The following is a 16,476-nucleotide window of genomic DNA, read 5'->3' on the forward strand; positions in this document are numbered from 1 at the left end:
AACTATAAACTAAAGAATCAGTATAACTAACAATTTTTCAACAAATACAAAAGAAGAAATCTTGAAAATTAGAGGTGAAATAAGGAAAATTGAAAATAGATAATAAAACTGGTAGGATCAAAGTTTGTTTTTTTAAGACTAAAAAAAATCTGATTAAAAAGAGGAAATAAACAAGAATGGGCAGCTGGATGTGTCAGTAGATTGAATGCTGAACCTGGAATCAGTAAGATTCGTCTTCCTGAGTTCAAATCTGGTATCAGACACTGTGTGATCCTGGGCAAGTCATTTAACCCTGTTTGTCTCAGTTTCTTCATCTGTAAAATGAGTTACAGAAGTAATGGCAAACCACTTCAGTATCTTTGCCAAGAGAATCCCCAATGTGGGGTCAAAACTGAAAAATGACAGAACAGACAAGAAATAATAAGGGTATTTTGTAACAAGTATAGAAGAAATAAAGAGAATCATTCAAACTTACCATATACAATTAAATGCCTGAGAAATGAGAATTAAAAGTAAATGGATAAATTTCTGCAAAAAATATAAATTTAAATTTAGGAAACGTTTTCAAAATAACCAATTTAAGAAAAAAAGAAATTGAATAACCCATAAATGGATTTCCAAAGGAAAAATCCCTAGCCCTCATATTCTTACAAGTGAATTCTATCAAATATTTAAAGCACAATCAAAGCTACAAAAATAATTCTTCAATATATTGAAGAGGATGGCATTCAAGCAAATATTTTCATGAGAGAAATATGATCCTAACACAAACCAAAGAGAGGCAAAAGGAGCAGAAACTTTAGATCAGTCTCACTAATGAATATTGATATATTAGTAAGAGACTCTCTAGGCAAGTTCCCTATACCAAAGAACTAATAAAGTGAACCCCAATCTCTATATATCTATAACTAATAGTTAATATTTGGGTTTTTTTGTTTTGTTTTTGCAATTGAAAAGTGTTAGGAGTTTTCTCAGTATAAATAGGATAAATAGGGGTGAACCAAAGATGTTTCTACTTCCTGCTATTATTTGACATAATTGTAAAAATGCTAGCTTTTACAAGAGAAAAAGCACAAATAAAAAGTATGGGCAATAGTAAATGAGACAAAATTTTCCTTATTGGCAGACATTATTGTGTATCTATGAGAAACTAACAAAGAAGTTAAGATGATTAATAGCTTCAGGAAAGTAGCAGATATAAACTAAATTAGCATAAGTCATCAATATTTCCATACAATAAGTACAAAATGTATTGTTTTTAGCTTACTAAGACATATATGAGATTATATAAATGTACTTACAAAAAATTCTTAAAAATAAAGATTTAAGTAATTGGAGAGCTGTCCATTAGTTATGGCTAAACTACTTCAATATAATAAAAATTATGATATCTAATTTACAGGCCAAGAGGATATTTTTTAGATCTAGACAGGAACAAAATTTTGTCTATGCTTTCAAGAGAAATGAGAAAAAAGTATCAAGAAAAGGGGGGAAGGATTGTCATACTTCAAACCTCTTATAAAGCTGTAATTAACAATATTTATATAGTTTTGATTAACATTTTTATTGTTATGGTTGAAGAACAGCAGGGATGATAGTAGCATTGGAACACAAAATATGTGGCCCGGAGTAAGATGCAACAATACTGAAAAGCTAGAAAAGGGCCAGTTTATGAAAAGCTTTAAAAACCAAACAGAGGATGTTCAATTAAATACTGGAGATAATAGGGAGCCACTAGGTTTGATTGATTGGGGTATGATGGTCAAACCTGGATCTTAAGATCATTTTGGCAGTTGAGTTAAAGGATGAACGGAGTAGGGATTATAACAGTCTAGTTGTGAGGTGATGTTGACCTGCTCCTGCACCAAGTGGGTGGTAGTGTCAGAAAAGGAACGGAGAAACAGACTTGTTGGGAAAAAAAACCAAGAGATTGGATATTGGGGGGGAAAGGTAGTGGAAAGTGAGGAAGTGAGGATGATGCAAGGGATAACTGGGAGGATGATGGTGAACTCTACAATAATAGGAAAGATAGGAAGAAGCGGCGGGGCGGGGGGGGGGGGGGGGGGGGGGGGGGGGGGGGGCTTTTGGGAAAAGATAATGAGTTTGGTTTTAAACATGATTAGTTTAAGATGACTACAGGACACCCTAGTTTAAGATGTTCAATTAACAGTTGCAGATATGGGATTGAAGGTCAGGAGATCTGAGAGAAATTAGGGCTGAACAAATTGGTTGTTTAAATCCTTAAAATTTCTTTGTGTTCTCTATTGTTATGCCACAGTCGAACTCTGTAGTAAAGAGGGTAGTAAGAAGCTGCTGACCATCATCCCACTTGGGCTGGTGGGAATGAAAAACAGATTCAAGAAGGTTAATCAAAGCTTGTGGTTTCTCAGAAAAAGGGGGATTTTGAGTTTTCCAGTTATAAATGTCAATTGTAGAGAAGGAGACATAAACTAAGAAAGGAACCCCTTCTGAGTCCACCATTTGAGAGAGAGAGAGAGAGAGAGAGAGAGAAACTGAAGGGCTAGCCAGGGTGGGAAACAGCACAGGAGAAACAGGAGGGAGAAGGAGAAGGTGATGGGGCAGGAGTCAGCACCTTCGTGCCCGCGGTACCAAGCCCCTGTGTGCTGGCTGAAGACAGAGTAGAGGCGGGGGTGGGGAGTGGGGGGAGTGGGGTGGGGGGTAGGGGAGACAGAGAAGGAGACAAAGGGCCAGGCAGTGAAAAGCCGGGCTCAGGAGCATTCTGTCACTCAAGCAGCAATTCAGGTGGGGAATTTCTAGGCAAAGGTGGATACAGACGGAAACCCAGATATGGTGGGGGAGGGGGAATATCTAAGGGGTCTTCCAGAGAATCCTGTAGGATTTTCTTCTCTGGCAGTTTACAACTTTCCCTGTCTGTCCTCAGGGACTGTGTGACCAGAATGTGAATACCATTTGTCATGGTCGCAGCCCTCAGCCAGGAAGTGGGGTAAGAGACAACTTGCAGCCAAACATCAATGTAGGGATATTGATCTGGATGGCCAGGCTCACCAGTAACTATCCGGTGCACCGCCAGTGCTATTTCCCTGTCATATATGCCTTCTGGAGGCCATCCTACCCCAAAGGAAGGCCACTCCTTTTGGTAAAACAGTTTTAGTTTTTTCTTTCTCCACGATATTCCATAATCATGATGTTTAAATGTCTCAGAAAAATGATTAAGAAGACATTCAAGAGGAGTTATTGTTTTTGAAGCAGAGTTTCCCATGATAAAGTGGCTGAGTTAACAGATAGCCTTATCTAATCTTTTCTGTCCCTTATATCCAAATGCAAAATTTCTCAGTCACAGTTACTAAAACCTAAGTAACAAGCCAGGCAAAACAAGACACACAAAACACACAGACTACACAGTTAGAACATTAAACAAACATATAACACATAAGATACCCAGAGGATATTTCCTGGCGTCCCAGAAAAATATCCGTCTTTGAATTTTGGTACCCATCGGTATATATTATTCTGAGACTACAGATTGCTAGCAAACAGACCAGAACCAGAACAGAGTCCTAAAATGGACATAAAATACAAAACAGAATAACCAGAACAGAGTACAAAAATGGACATAAAATAAAAAACTTACTCTCCCAAAGGCCAAAAAGATCTCGTTGTCCACTGTAGGCCCGACTGAGGCTGAAGAGCTGCTTCCTTTCTCCAGAGGTTCTGGAGGTATCCAGAGTGCTGATCTTTTCCCAAGGAATAGACCCAGATCCTGAGCCACCTCAGGCCTAGGTGGAGACCATGAGGTCTCTAATCTCTAATCCAGTTCACAGTTTCTATTATCTTGGGGGGACCTCCAAAATGTAATGCCAGAGAAACTGAGGCAGGAGAGAGAGATTAGAGAGTTTTTAATATTTTATTAATTGGAGAGCATAATTGGCTGGACAGGATTCTCGTCTCAAAGTGTCCAGCAATGAATGTAAATTCTCAAACCCTTAAATACCTTTTACAAACAAAGAAAAGGGAAAGAAGCGGGAAACTTCTTCACAGACCTATTTGGTTCTGTCAGGATGGGGGAAAGCCATAAATTCTTAATTAAAGCCAGAGTCAGAATGTCTGAATAAACAGAAGTAAATATGTCAATGAAGTATCCGGGATAGTCTTATCTGGTGTCATAAATTCCTGAGAGCAGAAAGAGCCAGGAAGCCTGATCTCCCCCTTATCTTGATTCTTACATTGACAATTTATAACCTTAGAGCAAATGATCCTTAGTCTTAATGGACCAGAGGGGGGTTTTACAACTAAGGGGAGGAGACAGAACAGTTAAGGAAATAATTCAGGGAAACTCAGTCAGGACAACTAGTGCAGGGAAACTGAGGTAGAACTGTTTCAAAGAGACTGTGGCATAATACTATGTTGTCTTATACAAAGCTAGAGCTCAGTCAGTTTAAAAGCATTTTACATTTAATATAGTTATATTAGAAAGGTAGAGTTGATGAACAGAGGAGGTTATGAAATGCTAGATAAATCACTTTTCACTGTTTTCATCTCGATGCATATGTTAATATACTTACAAAACCAAAGATCTGATTTTTAAAAAATTGATAATCAAGAAATTGATTTTTGGAGAAATTTTTAGTACTTTAATGGATCTATACTCTATCTAGCATAAGAGATTTTATCAAAAGTTTTACCAAATACAGGCAAAAATGAATTCATAATTTCCCTTCTAGTTTTCTTTGATATTTGATGATTCTGTGCTTTCATCACTATAGATATCATTTCTACTGGTATCACAGCCCAAACAATCACACATGTTTTCCAATGAATCCTCTATGGGGATTTACCTTACATGCTGGGCACCTTTATCTAAATCCTTTCAAATTTTGTAGCTTCTAATGGAATATATGGGCTGACCATTATTTGCCTTCTCTTTTATCACATGATGTCTTTTCTGGATGTACATTTCTCCAAAAACATTCTTATGTTGTTTTTCCTGTGCATTCCTTCATTGATAATATATCACAGCCTGCCCACGTTCACCATATAGCTATCTTCATAAACGAAATTTATGATAGCATCCTCTTTTTCTACATTTTCAGCATCAGTTGCGGAGGATAAAAAAGGTATCATTCCACGTGCCATCCAAGACCTATTTCAAAGCATTTCTGAAAATAGCAGCATTGATTTTAACATAAAAGTATCTTACATAGAAGTCTATAAGGAAGACCTCCGAGATCTGCTAGAATTGGAAACATCAATTAAAGATTTACACATCAGAGAAGATGAAAAAGGAAACACAGGTAAAAACACCTACTTTAGTAAATTTGATCAGCATGTTACTTAATAATCCTTAAAAGATTTATCCCTAGTTGTGTTTCACTTCTTTTTAAAAATGGCAAAATATTCTTGCTTTTTATTAAAAGGCAAATAGTTTATGAATTATCAATAGACTTTGTATTAAACCATGTAGATAAGAAAATAGAAGCTTAGAATTGTTATTTATTAAAATAATTTATTTTGTACCTACTCAGTTATTGAAATTTCACTCAGGGCTATGCCTAAATGAAATTCACACCAGAAAAGTAAAGGAAACAGAGTTTATTTTGATGCTTTATTACATATCCTTCAATCTTACAACCCTACTGACTCCTCCTTTTTAGTTATACATGTCATTGATAATATTCTTTGTCATTTTTTTGTGCACAGATAATTAATAGTAACATGCTATATATAGCCTGTTTACATCCACTGTATTCCTCTCCATTGCCTTTTGAGTCACCTTCAATTGTGGTTGTTTCAAGATTAAGGTTTTCCTATTTTCATAGTTATTTGACATCAGCAGGGTAGGCATTAAAAAGGATGATATTTCTGCTTGGAATCCTCAAAAACCATGTATAGTTTTCCAAGTTCAGTACAGTCTACTGTCTTTTTCTTATTTAGTTGTGGACCAAATATCTGCAGTACTAGCTATCCCAGAAAATATGTACTTGCAGATTAAAACCAAATTGCTAAAGTTTAGGAACTTTAAAAAATGTAGGCTGAGAGGACTGTAATATTCTTTTAAATTTTTAATGTTATTTTTATTTTTTTATTTTATTTTTATTTATTTCCCAAAACAGCAAGCAATGTGATGTAGGTTAAAAATGTGCAATCTTTTAAATAAATTTACATATTCATTATGCTGCACACACACACACACACACACACTCACAAAACAGATTAACAGGGAAAAATACACAAGAAAGAAAAAAAAGGTAAAGATTCTATACTCTGATCCACATTTAATTGCCATAGTTCTCTTTCTGGATGCAGATGGCACTTTGCATCCCAAGGCTATTGAAATTGTTTTGAATCATATTATTGTTGAAAAGAGTCAAGTCTATCAGTTACCTATGTACAATGTTCTCTTGATACTGCTCACTTCACTCAGCATCAGTTCATGTAAATCTTCCAGGCTTTTCTTTGTAATATTCTTGATAGAAAATATTTCTGTGTTGTCTGGTTTTAATCTAGGCTGTCACTCACTTTTTGTGCAAATTTCTTCCCCTGTAGGAGTCTTAGTTTTCTCTCCTTCAAAATAGAGATCCTAAAGGGTTGTGATATTTTAAATTATTTTTATTTGTTGATCTTGTTTTCCCAGAGCACTGAGTGGGAAATCAGGAAAAATGTGGATTATCAAACTAGGTCCTTTTATGTGACAGGAAAGCAGAATAGGAGGGAGTGAGATGGAAAGAAAGGTGAACAATCTTTAGTAGCTCTTCCTGCTCCTAAGAGACAATGAAAGGAAACTTCCTCATCTGCCATTTATGATCTTCAACCTACCTTCCCAGGCTTATTTCACATTATATTTCACATTAGTTCCCTGCACCTGGATGTATTCCTCTCTACAGGCTGCCTTTAGTGGAATCTACATCTTGACAAGTGTAGATAGACATTTAGTCACTTCATTACATAATGCCCTTTTCCTTCATCTCCAATATTTAGATTCCTTTTCTTTTAAAATTTGATCTTTTTTTATTGTGAAGTTAATAGTCGATACACACAGATTTTTTCAGTAAACCAAGGCAGGGAAATTTTTTTTTCTGCCAACAGCCATTTAGATATTTATAATATTAATGGGCTATACAAAATTGTCAGCTTAAAGAACTCAAGCAATTGTTTTATCTAGCTTTCAGCTCATAATCATCTGTGATTGGTTATGCAGATGATTTCACTGTCCTTATATGATCTGAGGAGGAGGTTCCTCATGCCTACAGTAAACAAAGATGATTAAAAAAGGGAATAATTTGAGAAACTTAAAACTTCTGTTATCTGATTTTTGTTTTGGATGTTTATTATATTTTACTTTTAACAAAATAGTGACAAAAATGTCTGGTTTTTGCTTGAGTCTCCTTTTGCACTCTGCATCTTAAAGGAAATGTTTTTTCCCATATCTATCTTTTTCTAGTAATTTACTAATTTCACCTGTCTCTGAGTAGAAAATCTCTCTTATCACAAATATTTGTAGTCCAATAAAACAAATCATTGCATTGTCCATGCTAAAAAATATTTATCTCATTCTGCATATATAGTCAATCTGGCACCTCTTTGTCAAGAGAGAGAAAATAGATTTCATCATGAGTCCTTTGAAGTTACTGTGTATGCTGCTTTGATTAATTTTGAGTTCTTTCAGAGTTTTACTTTACATTATTGTTGATGTTTAAGCTTAAATTATTCTTAGTTCTTTTGATTTCACTTTCCATCAATTTATAAGATTCCATTACATTTATATATCACACTTGGTTCAAGCATTCTCATTTGATGAGCTCCTATTGTTAAGAATTTTGTTTTCAGTTTTTTCTACAATAAAAAGTACTGTTCCTGCACATATGGGTCCTTTCCCCTCTTTTTTTTTTTTTTTTTTTTTTTTTTAATTTCCTTGGAATATAAACCCAATAGTAGTATAGCTGGGTCAAATTATATGGAAATTACATATGGAAATTATGTCCACAAGATGTTTAGTAACTTTATGGATATAGTTTCTAATTAATTTTTGGAATAATTAAAGTAATTTATAGCTGTGCCATTGGTGTGCTTGTTATTCTGTTACAATCACTTCCCAAAGTTGATCTTTTCCTTTTTTGTTGTCTTTGCCAGTCTGTTGGATGTGAGGTGAAACTTCAGTTTTAATTTGTACTTCTCTTATCATTAGTGATTTGGAGAATGTTTTTATGTGGTTGTTGATAGTTTTTATATTTATTTATTTGAGAACTGTCTATCCATATTCCCTTGTAGATATCAATTTTCTATATCACTTGAATGGATTTTTATTAGAAGCATTTTTTGTGAAAGTTTTCTTCAAATTAACTATTTGCCTTCTGATTTAAATTGCAAATATTTTGCTTGTCCAAAAGGTTTTTCATATGTATAATTGAAGTTATCCTATGTGTCATGCATGTTCATCTAATTCCTTATTTTCATTTGCTGACTTTACATTTCTCATGTAGGTCTCTTTCTTTCCACTCACACAGCCACCACTCCAGTTCAGAACCTCAGCTCTTCTCACTGGGACCATTATAGAAGTTTTCTAATTGGTATCTCAGTTTTAAGTCTGTCCCCACTCCAATTCAATTTCCTAACTGTTAATGATTGTTCTTCAAGGGCAGGTGTGACCATGTCATATTCAGCCTCTTCTTCTCTTCCTCACTCCAACTTGGTAAACTCTGGTTACTACCTTTTATCTCTAGGATCAAATATAATATGATTATTGAGAAATAAAACCCTTCACTCTTCCTATATTTCAGTCTTCTTGCACTTTATTTCCTATGATCCAGATATAGTCACCTATTTTATGTTCCTTGAACAAGATACTCTTTCTTTCGTTTCCATACATTTTCAATAGTTCTCCCCATCATGTCTGGATAGCTCTCCCTTCTAGTCTTTTAGTTTTCCCGACTTCCTTTAAGTATCAATTCAAAGCCCATATTCTGTAGCAGGCCTTTACCAGTCCCTCCAGCTAGTAGGCCTTCTCCACTGAGATTACTTTCCATCTACTCTGTATATGGCTTGTTTATCTAGTTATTTATGTTTTCTCTCCACTTAGAATGTGGCCTTAGAGCTGAGCATAGTGCCTGGAACATAATTAAACACTAAATGCTTTTTGATTGACTAAATCCCTTAGCCGTAGTTGTGAAAAGGCATAATATTTCTTTTTACACTATTTTTTATATGATCTTGAATATTCAGTTAAAATCTATAAGTATCCATTTGGAGTTTATTGTGATATATGATATAGGATGTGGTTTTAAGTCTGATTTCTTTCTTACCATTCCAATTTTTTAAGCAATTTTAGGATTCCTTAATCCAGTAGTTAATGTCCCCGGTTTTTGTTGGTTGGTTGGTTGTTTTTAACATAGTGCTACGGTGTTTAATTATTTCTAGATTCTGTTTACATAATTTATTCCGTTGATCAGCTTTTGTACTTTTTAACAAGGACCAAATTGTTTTGGTGATTATGCTTTATAGTATAGTTTAAGATCTGGTAGATCTTAACCCTTCATTTGTATTTTTAAAAGTTGTTTCTGTTGAGATTCTTGAGCTTTGGGTCTTTCTACTAAATTTTGTTCTTATGTTGTCTAATTCTGTAAGGTAAAACTAGCCCAATTCAAATAGTTTGGGTCATTTCTGATTTTATTTTGTGTGTAACCAATTGATGACAATAACTGGTAGTATTTGGAGGTTTAAGGTAGAAAGTAAAAGAAAAAGTTATTCTCTTCTCCTCTGGAATATAGTCATTGTAATTCTTCCTAAATACCTTGATAATTTGTCATAGCAAAAAAAATCTGTAAAAAAAAACTAAGTATTTTCATTATTTATGTTGCCATAGCCTAGTCATAAAGCATTAATTTTTCACCAATCATTTAATTCTTCATTTATTTCTGTAAAGTGTCTTATAGTTATATTAATTCTGTTAGGGTTATTATATATTCTCTCTTTCTTGGTTTGTTTCCTGTCTGACTTCCTTTTTTAAATTTCTTTTGCTAGATCTTTATTTATGTCATATTTGTTCTCTGGGTGTCCATTCACCAGTGCTGTCCTGGATCCTATTTTTTTTCCCTCTGTACTTTCTCCCAGTGTGATCATATCAGTACGTAAAGGTTCAATAGTCATTTCTCTGCAGATTTCTCTAGATTTGATGTTATCTTTCTCTTGAATTCCAGTCCCATTATCTTGTAGGTATCTCAAATTCAGCATATCCAACATAACTTACCCTGAAAACTCTTCCTTTATCTGAACTTTAAGAAATCATCATATTTCCAGTTATTTAAGTTCACAACTTTTCAACTCATATCTCTCTAATTCTTACTTATTCCATATATCAAGTCAGTTTTTGAATCTTGAAATTTCTTTCTCAAACAATAATGTTTGCATATGTCTTCTCTCTCCATTCACACAACAACCATTCCCCTTCAGACTTTTATTGTCTCTCACTTGAATACTAGAAATAGCCTTCTGACTATTTCACACATAGGAAGATTGGACTACTGACCTCAAGTTGTAATGCTGAAGAAACAGAGGCAAGATAGAGATTAGAGAGCTTTTAATATTTTACCGAAAGGGAGAGATTGTGCTGAGGTCATGCTGCCCCCAGGGCGGATGTCCAAAGCATCCAGCAGAGAATGTGAGTTCTCAATGACATATTTATACACAATAGCTAAACAAAGGCAGGGGGGTGGAGTCCAAAGTCTGGTGAGGGGGAATCTCCAGGTAGAAACCATCAATCCAGTTCTGACAAGTTGTGGGGTAGGACTATAAATTCTAATAAAATGGAAGTTAAAGAGGTATACAGCTTAGAACCAGGAAGTCTGGACACTTTCCCTTATCTTGAGTTTAATTCATTGACAATTTATAATCTCTGAGTTATAACAGTCTTAATGACCCGGGGGGGGGGGGTTGCAACTAAGGGGATTGAGGCAGAACAATTAGGGGAACTGAGGCAGGACAATAAAAAATGTGGCACAACAAAGTCTTTTCCCAACTCCACTCCATCCTCTACTTATCTCTTGAAAGAATTTTCCTGAAGTGTAGATCTATTCATGTCACTACCTATTCAGTAAGTACTAGTGGTTTCCTATTGCTAATCTTTTTTTTTCCTGATTTTGAAGCTGTTCACAATCTGGCTATTTCCTGCCTTTTCCATCATCTTATATTCTGCTCCCCTTAACATACTTTGTCATTTAGCCATAGTGGCCTTCTTGTTGTTTCTCACACAAGAGATTTCATTTCTTGTATTTATGCCTTTGCATTGATTGTTCCCCATGCTTGAAATGCTCTCCTCCCCAATCTGTGACCCTTGGAATGCTTGGGGTCTGTCTTCTTTAGGACTCAGTCTAAATGCTGTCTACTCCAGGAGGCCTTTTCTAACTCCATTTTCCCAACAATTAATACCATCCACTTTAAAATTACCTTCCATTCGCTCTATTTTTTATCTTCCAATTCGTATGTAATCCCTCTTCCAAACTTTAAGCTCATCTATTCAACTGCACTGGCAGGTTGGGTTCTCAAAAAGGTGACTACCTTGTAAGTAAGGTAAGTACCTTGCCTACTATATATCAGGATTTTAGAAGTAACCCTGTATATGGTTATCTTCCTTATGAACATCCACTTTTGTGTTTTTCTTTAATAATCATTCAGTAGACTGGGTGCTCAAGTGGCATATCAAGGCCAAGAGTTATAAAACATTTCACCCAGCATCCAGGGGGAAATACAGAACTCAAAGCAGGAATAGAGGCCATAAAATTAAAGTACAGTGGTAGTGAGGTCCATATATAGGAAACATATAGTCAAGTTCAGAAGTGCAGGGTTTTGATGTCTTCTCTTTCATTGAAGGGTTCTTCTGATAGTTGTGGGGTATGGTATTGTTGATGCACAATTCATTCCACTACTCAACTGAGTACTTTTTGCCAGGAGATGGGAGGTACATTTACAATCAGCAGTTTGATATCATGATTGGACATGATATTGACCAGAATTCTAAATTTGTTCAGTATTGTTTTTCTTGATTTTATTCTAGTCATCATGTAAATTGTTCCACTCATTCTGCTTATTTCACTCAATATCAATTCATATAAGTTTGCTCAAAGACTTGAATTCTTTTAAAAGTAAAGTGGGAATTATATCATTCTGCCTTCTCTCTGTTGTTTGTCAACATTATTATTTGCCTTAATCAGAGAATCTATTTTTTTTTTGTTTTTTTCCAATTGTTCTATGCATTCCTTTAAAAATTTTTTTTTCTTATCATTTTTGCAAGTCTTTTTTTCATTATTTTTTTCTTTTTCTTTTTGGGGAGGCAATTGGGGTTAAGTGACTTGCCCAGGGTCATATAGTTGAGAAGTGTTAAGTGTGTAAAGTTTGAATTTAGGTCCTCTTGACTTTAGGGCAAGTTTTCTATCCACTGTACCATCTAGCTGCCCCATTTTTGCAAGTCTTATCTCCGGCATTTCACCTTTCTAAACTCTACTTATAGTTCTGAACTATTCCTTGTCACTTTTCTTGGTTATATGCCCCTCTTTCTTCCATCATATGTGTTTATTTTTTTTAAATCTGAAATAAACATATATATATATTTTATACATAGCCACATTTTATATGAATCTGTTTTCTTTCTCATTTGGATAATTTGTGATTATGTTGTCAAGATTTTGAGACTTTCCCATCAATATTAAATTCTTTTTTTTATTTTAGAAACTCTGACCATGATCTAGCTTTTTGTTGAACTTTAAAATACACTTTTCTAATGAATGGGCTATAATAGATTTGATTAAGGCTTTCTTTTGTTATTGCAAACTCTAAGGATGTATGATGCATGCTCATTTTCTTGCAAAGGTCCTTTCACTTCCACTTTGCTACTTTCTTTTTTTTTAATGTCTAATTTACTTATTTATTATGTCTAAGTAATTTGTTACATATAATTTTAAAGTTAATCTCTCTCTCTCTTTCTCTTTCTTTCTCTCTCTCTCTCTCTCACTCACTGGTCCAAGTGCCAGTTTTCATAACTATAAATATTCTCGTGTTCCAGTTAAGTACCATTCCACCAAGTTTCTGAGATAATTGAGAAGTTGCTTTTACCTCATGTTAGAATTTCAAATTTACTTTATTACCAGTATTTTGTGCTTTGGAGCATAAAATCTCAAATTCACAAATATTATTACCAACTCCTTTCTGATTATATTTTCTGAAAAAAAAATAAGACAGACATCTAGAATCACAGGGTGGGGAGTTACCTTAATTTCTAGAGAGAGAGAAGCTATAGTGTAAGTGGCACTGCGTGGAGTTGTCCAAGAAGTGGTTTGATGGGCCTGAAACTAGCAAAATGAGTTTACCAACTAGAACCAAGGTGTCAGAGTAGGACTTTAAATATTAGATAGAATTAATATTACAATTATTTTTGTTAGAAGGATTAAACCATATAAATATTCTTATAATTTTAAAAAGAAGATAAAAGAATACTATAACTAATTGGAAGGACAGCTTACTGTTTTTTTTTTCTTGGAGGGCAAACAAAGCTTTTTCATACCTGAAGGCAATAAGAAATAATTTATGGAGTGATCAAGAGATCATGTTGAATATGAGCAAAAATATTACCATGAAGATAATTTAATTATAACTTTTGTGTCAATATCCATGGCAGATGATAAAGAATTAGAAAAACTTGATAAAGGACTCAATCAGATCATCTAAATTATGTCAGTTTATACAGAGTTCTAGGGCATTAGGGAGGATGCTGAGAAGTGTTAGGGAAAAAACATAATAAAGCATGTAGAATACTCAAATCTCATGTCTAGACAGCAGAAATATTTTCTTCAAGAAAACTGGAAGATAGTGGATTTAGCAAACAGCTCAATATCACAAAAAATTAATTTGACACTATCTTATCAAATAAAAATTGACTAATAATGTAAGAGTAATTTTCAAATCTGCCTCAATATGTAATCCATAACATCGTCTAGTTAAAGGAAATGTTAAAATCAACAAAACATGGGAGAAAGGATAACTATAAGGTGAAGATATATTACACAATCAGATAGCAGATTGTGTATTACACAATCAGATAGATCTACCTAACAATCAAAAAAAGATATTGATACTGAAAATAGGAAATGGATAAAGAAAAAGACACAGATGAAAATATAGCCATTTCCTTGGGATATTTAATCAATGTTAAATCATTTGCCAAAATGAAGAGGTCAGGAGATCCCACAGACCCTCTCAACAAGGAGAAAAATGTGGAAGGCAAAAGCCTCATTGATTTAGAATAGAAATTCATTTGCAAATATCTTATGGAGTGTAATATTGGAAGATAATAGTAACCAGTATTTTTGGGGGGGAGTTAATAATCGTTTTTTATCCTCAAAATACACACAAAGATAGTTTTCAACATTCATCTTTGCGAAGCAAAATCTTGCATTACAAATTTTTCTTCCTCTCTACTCTCTTCCCCTAGACAACTAGTAATCCAGTAGGTTAAATATGTGCAATATTTCTAAACATATTTCTATATTTATCATGCTGCACAAGAAAAATCAAATCAAGAAGGAAAAAAAGTGAGAAAAAAAGTAAGCAATATACTAATACAAAAAATACTATGTTGTGATCCACATTCAGTCTCCATTGTTCTCCCTCTGGATGCAGATGGCTCTCTCCAGCACAAGTCTGTGAGAATTGGCCTGAATCATCACATTTTTGAAAAGAGCCACATCCACTACAATTGATTATCACATAATCTTGTTGCTGTGCATAGTGTTCTCTTGGTACTATCACTTCACTTAGCATCAGTTCATGTAAGTCTCTCCATCCTGCTGGTCATTTCTTACAGAACAATAATATTCCATAACATTCATATACCATTACTTATTCAGCCATTCTTCAATTGATGGGCATCCACTTAGTTTCCAGTCCCTTGCCACTACAAAAAGAGCTGCTACAAAGATTTTTGCACATACAGGTTCTTTTCCTTTTTTTAATAATCTCTTTGGGTTACAGACCCAGTAAAGAAACAGTTTGATAGCTCTTTGAGTATAGATCCAAGTTGCTTTCCAGAGTGGTTGGATCAGATCACAACTTCACCAACAATCTATTAGTGTCCCAATCTTCACACATTCCCTCCAACATTTATCATTATCTTTTCCTATCATCTTAGCCAATCTGAGAGATGTGTAGTGGTCTCTCAGAGTTGTCTTAATTTGCATTTCTCTAATCAATAGTGATTTAGAGCATTTTTTCATATGACTAGAAATGGCTTTAGTTTCTTTGTCTGTTCTAGTTTCATGTCCTTTGACCACTTATCAATTGCAGAATGGCAGCCAGCATTTCTATATAGTGCTTCAAGGTTTGCCACACACTTTGCTTATATTGTCTTATTTTATCCTCACAACAACTCTGGGAGAAGATGAATGCTACTATTATCCCCATTTTACAGTTGGGGAAACTGAGGTAGAAGCAAAATGACTTGATTACACGGCCAGTTAAGTGTGTGAGGAGAGGATTGGAATTTTGATCTTCCTTATTCTAAGGAATAGGAATTCCTATCTATCTCTATCCAGTATGCCATCTTGCTACCAAGATAATTAGTTTTACCTAATAAAACAACAGAAAATAGCAGAGAGAAAAATAAATGCAAAGAGTTGATGTGAGAGGAGTGAAGCCATATTACCCTCTGAACTTTTTAAAAATAAAAGTTAGACAACAAACAAATGAAAAATTGAACAGATTGTTGACATTTGCACAACGATCTTATTTTCACCTTGGATATAGTTGAATCATATCTTTGGACTAGGATATCTCACTCCATCCCTTTATATAAAGGAAGTGAAAATGATACCAAAGAATTTATTAATCTTTCTCCAAAACACTTGCTAAGTGTCTACATTGTGCTAAATGCTGGGGATACAAATGTGAAATGAAACAGCCCTTGTTGTCAAGGAGTTTACATTTTATGAGTATGGGACCTAATAGGGTGGGGAAATGTGGGAACAACTGATGTAGAAATGAGGAAATATAAACTATATACAAAGGAATTTGGGTGAGAGAGAAGGTGCTAATACCTCGAGAGATCAAGAGAGGCCTTATCTAAAAAGTGATGCTTGAATTGAGCCATTAAAGAAGGTAGGGATTACTGGAACGAAGGAGTAGACAGGAGTCCATTCCTGGTATAAGCACAAAGTTTGGAGGCAGGAGATGGAATATCATAGATGGGGACCAGCAAGGAATCCATTTTGACTAGAACATAAAGACATAGGGGGAGTAATAGAAAATCAGGTAGGTGGGAGCCAGATTGTGAAGGGCTTTCAGTGCCAAATACAATAGTTTTATCTAAAAGCAATAGGTCACTGTATTGAAATGACAGCTCAATGGAGGGTAGATTGAAGAGGAGAGAGATTTCAAGTAGAGAAAATAAAGAGAAGGATACTGCAATAGTCTAGAGCAGTGGTCCTCAAAGTGTAGTCCAAAGAATTGTTGGGGTCT

General features: G+C 34.6%; 1 protein-coding gene across 5 annotated transcripts in view; it reads left to right on the forward strand.

The window, feature by feature from the left end:
* Positions 1-16,476, forward strand: part of KIF27 (kinesin family member 27) — a 119,421-nt gene that overhangs the window by 13,720 nt on the left and 89,225 nt on the right. For 3 of the 5 annotated variants that reach the window (XM_023497674.2, XM_023497675.2, XM_031945469.1), the window contains one exon: positions 5,073-5,273. The exons of 1 other annotated variant lie outside the window; for it this stretch is intronic. In XM_023497674.2, the coding sequence (XP_023353442.1) occupies positions 5,073-5,273 (201 nt within the window). Of the gene's footprint in view, positions 1-5,072; positions 5,274-16,476 lie in introns of those variants that run through there. One more of the 5 variants, XM_031945470.1, reaches the window with a different exon arrangement.

Source organism: Sarcophilus harrisii, chromosome 1 (genome assembly GCF_902635505.1).
Source record: "Sarcophilus harrisii chromosome 1, mSarHar1.11, whole genome shotgun sequence".
Classification (NCBI taxonomy): domain Eukaryota; kingdom Metazoa; phylum Chordata; class Mammalia; order Dasyuromorphia; family Dasyuridae; genus Sarcophilus; species Sarcophilus harrisii.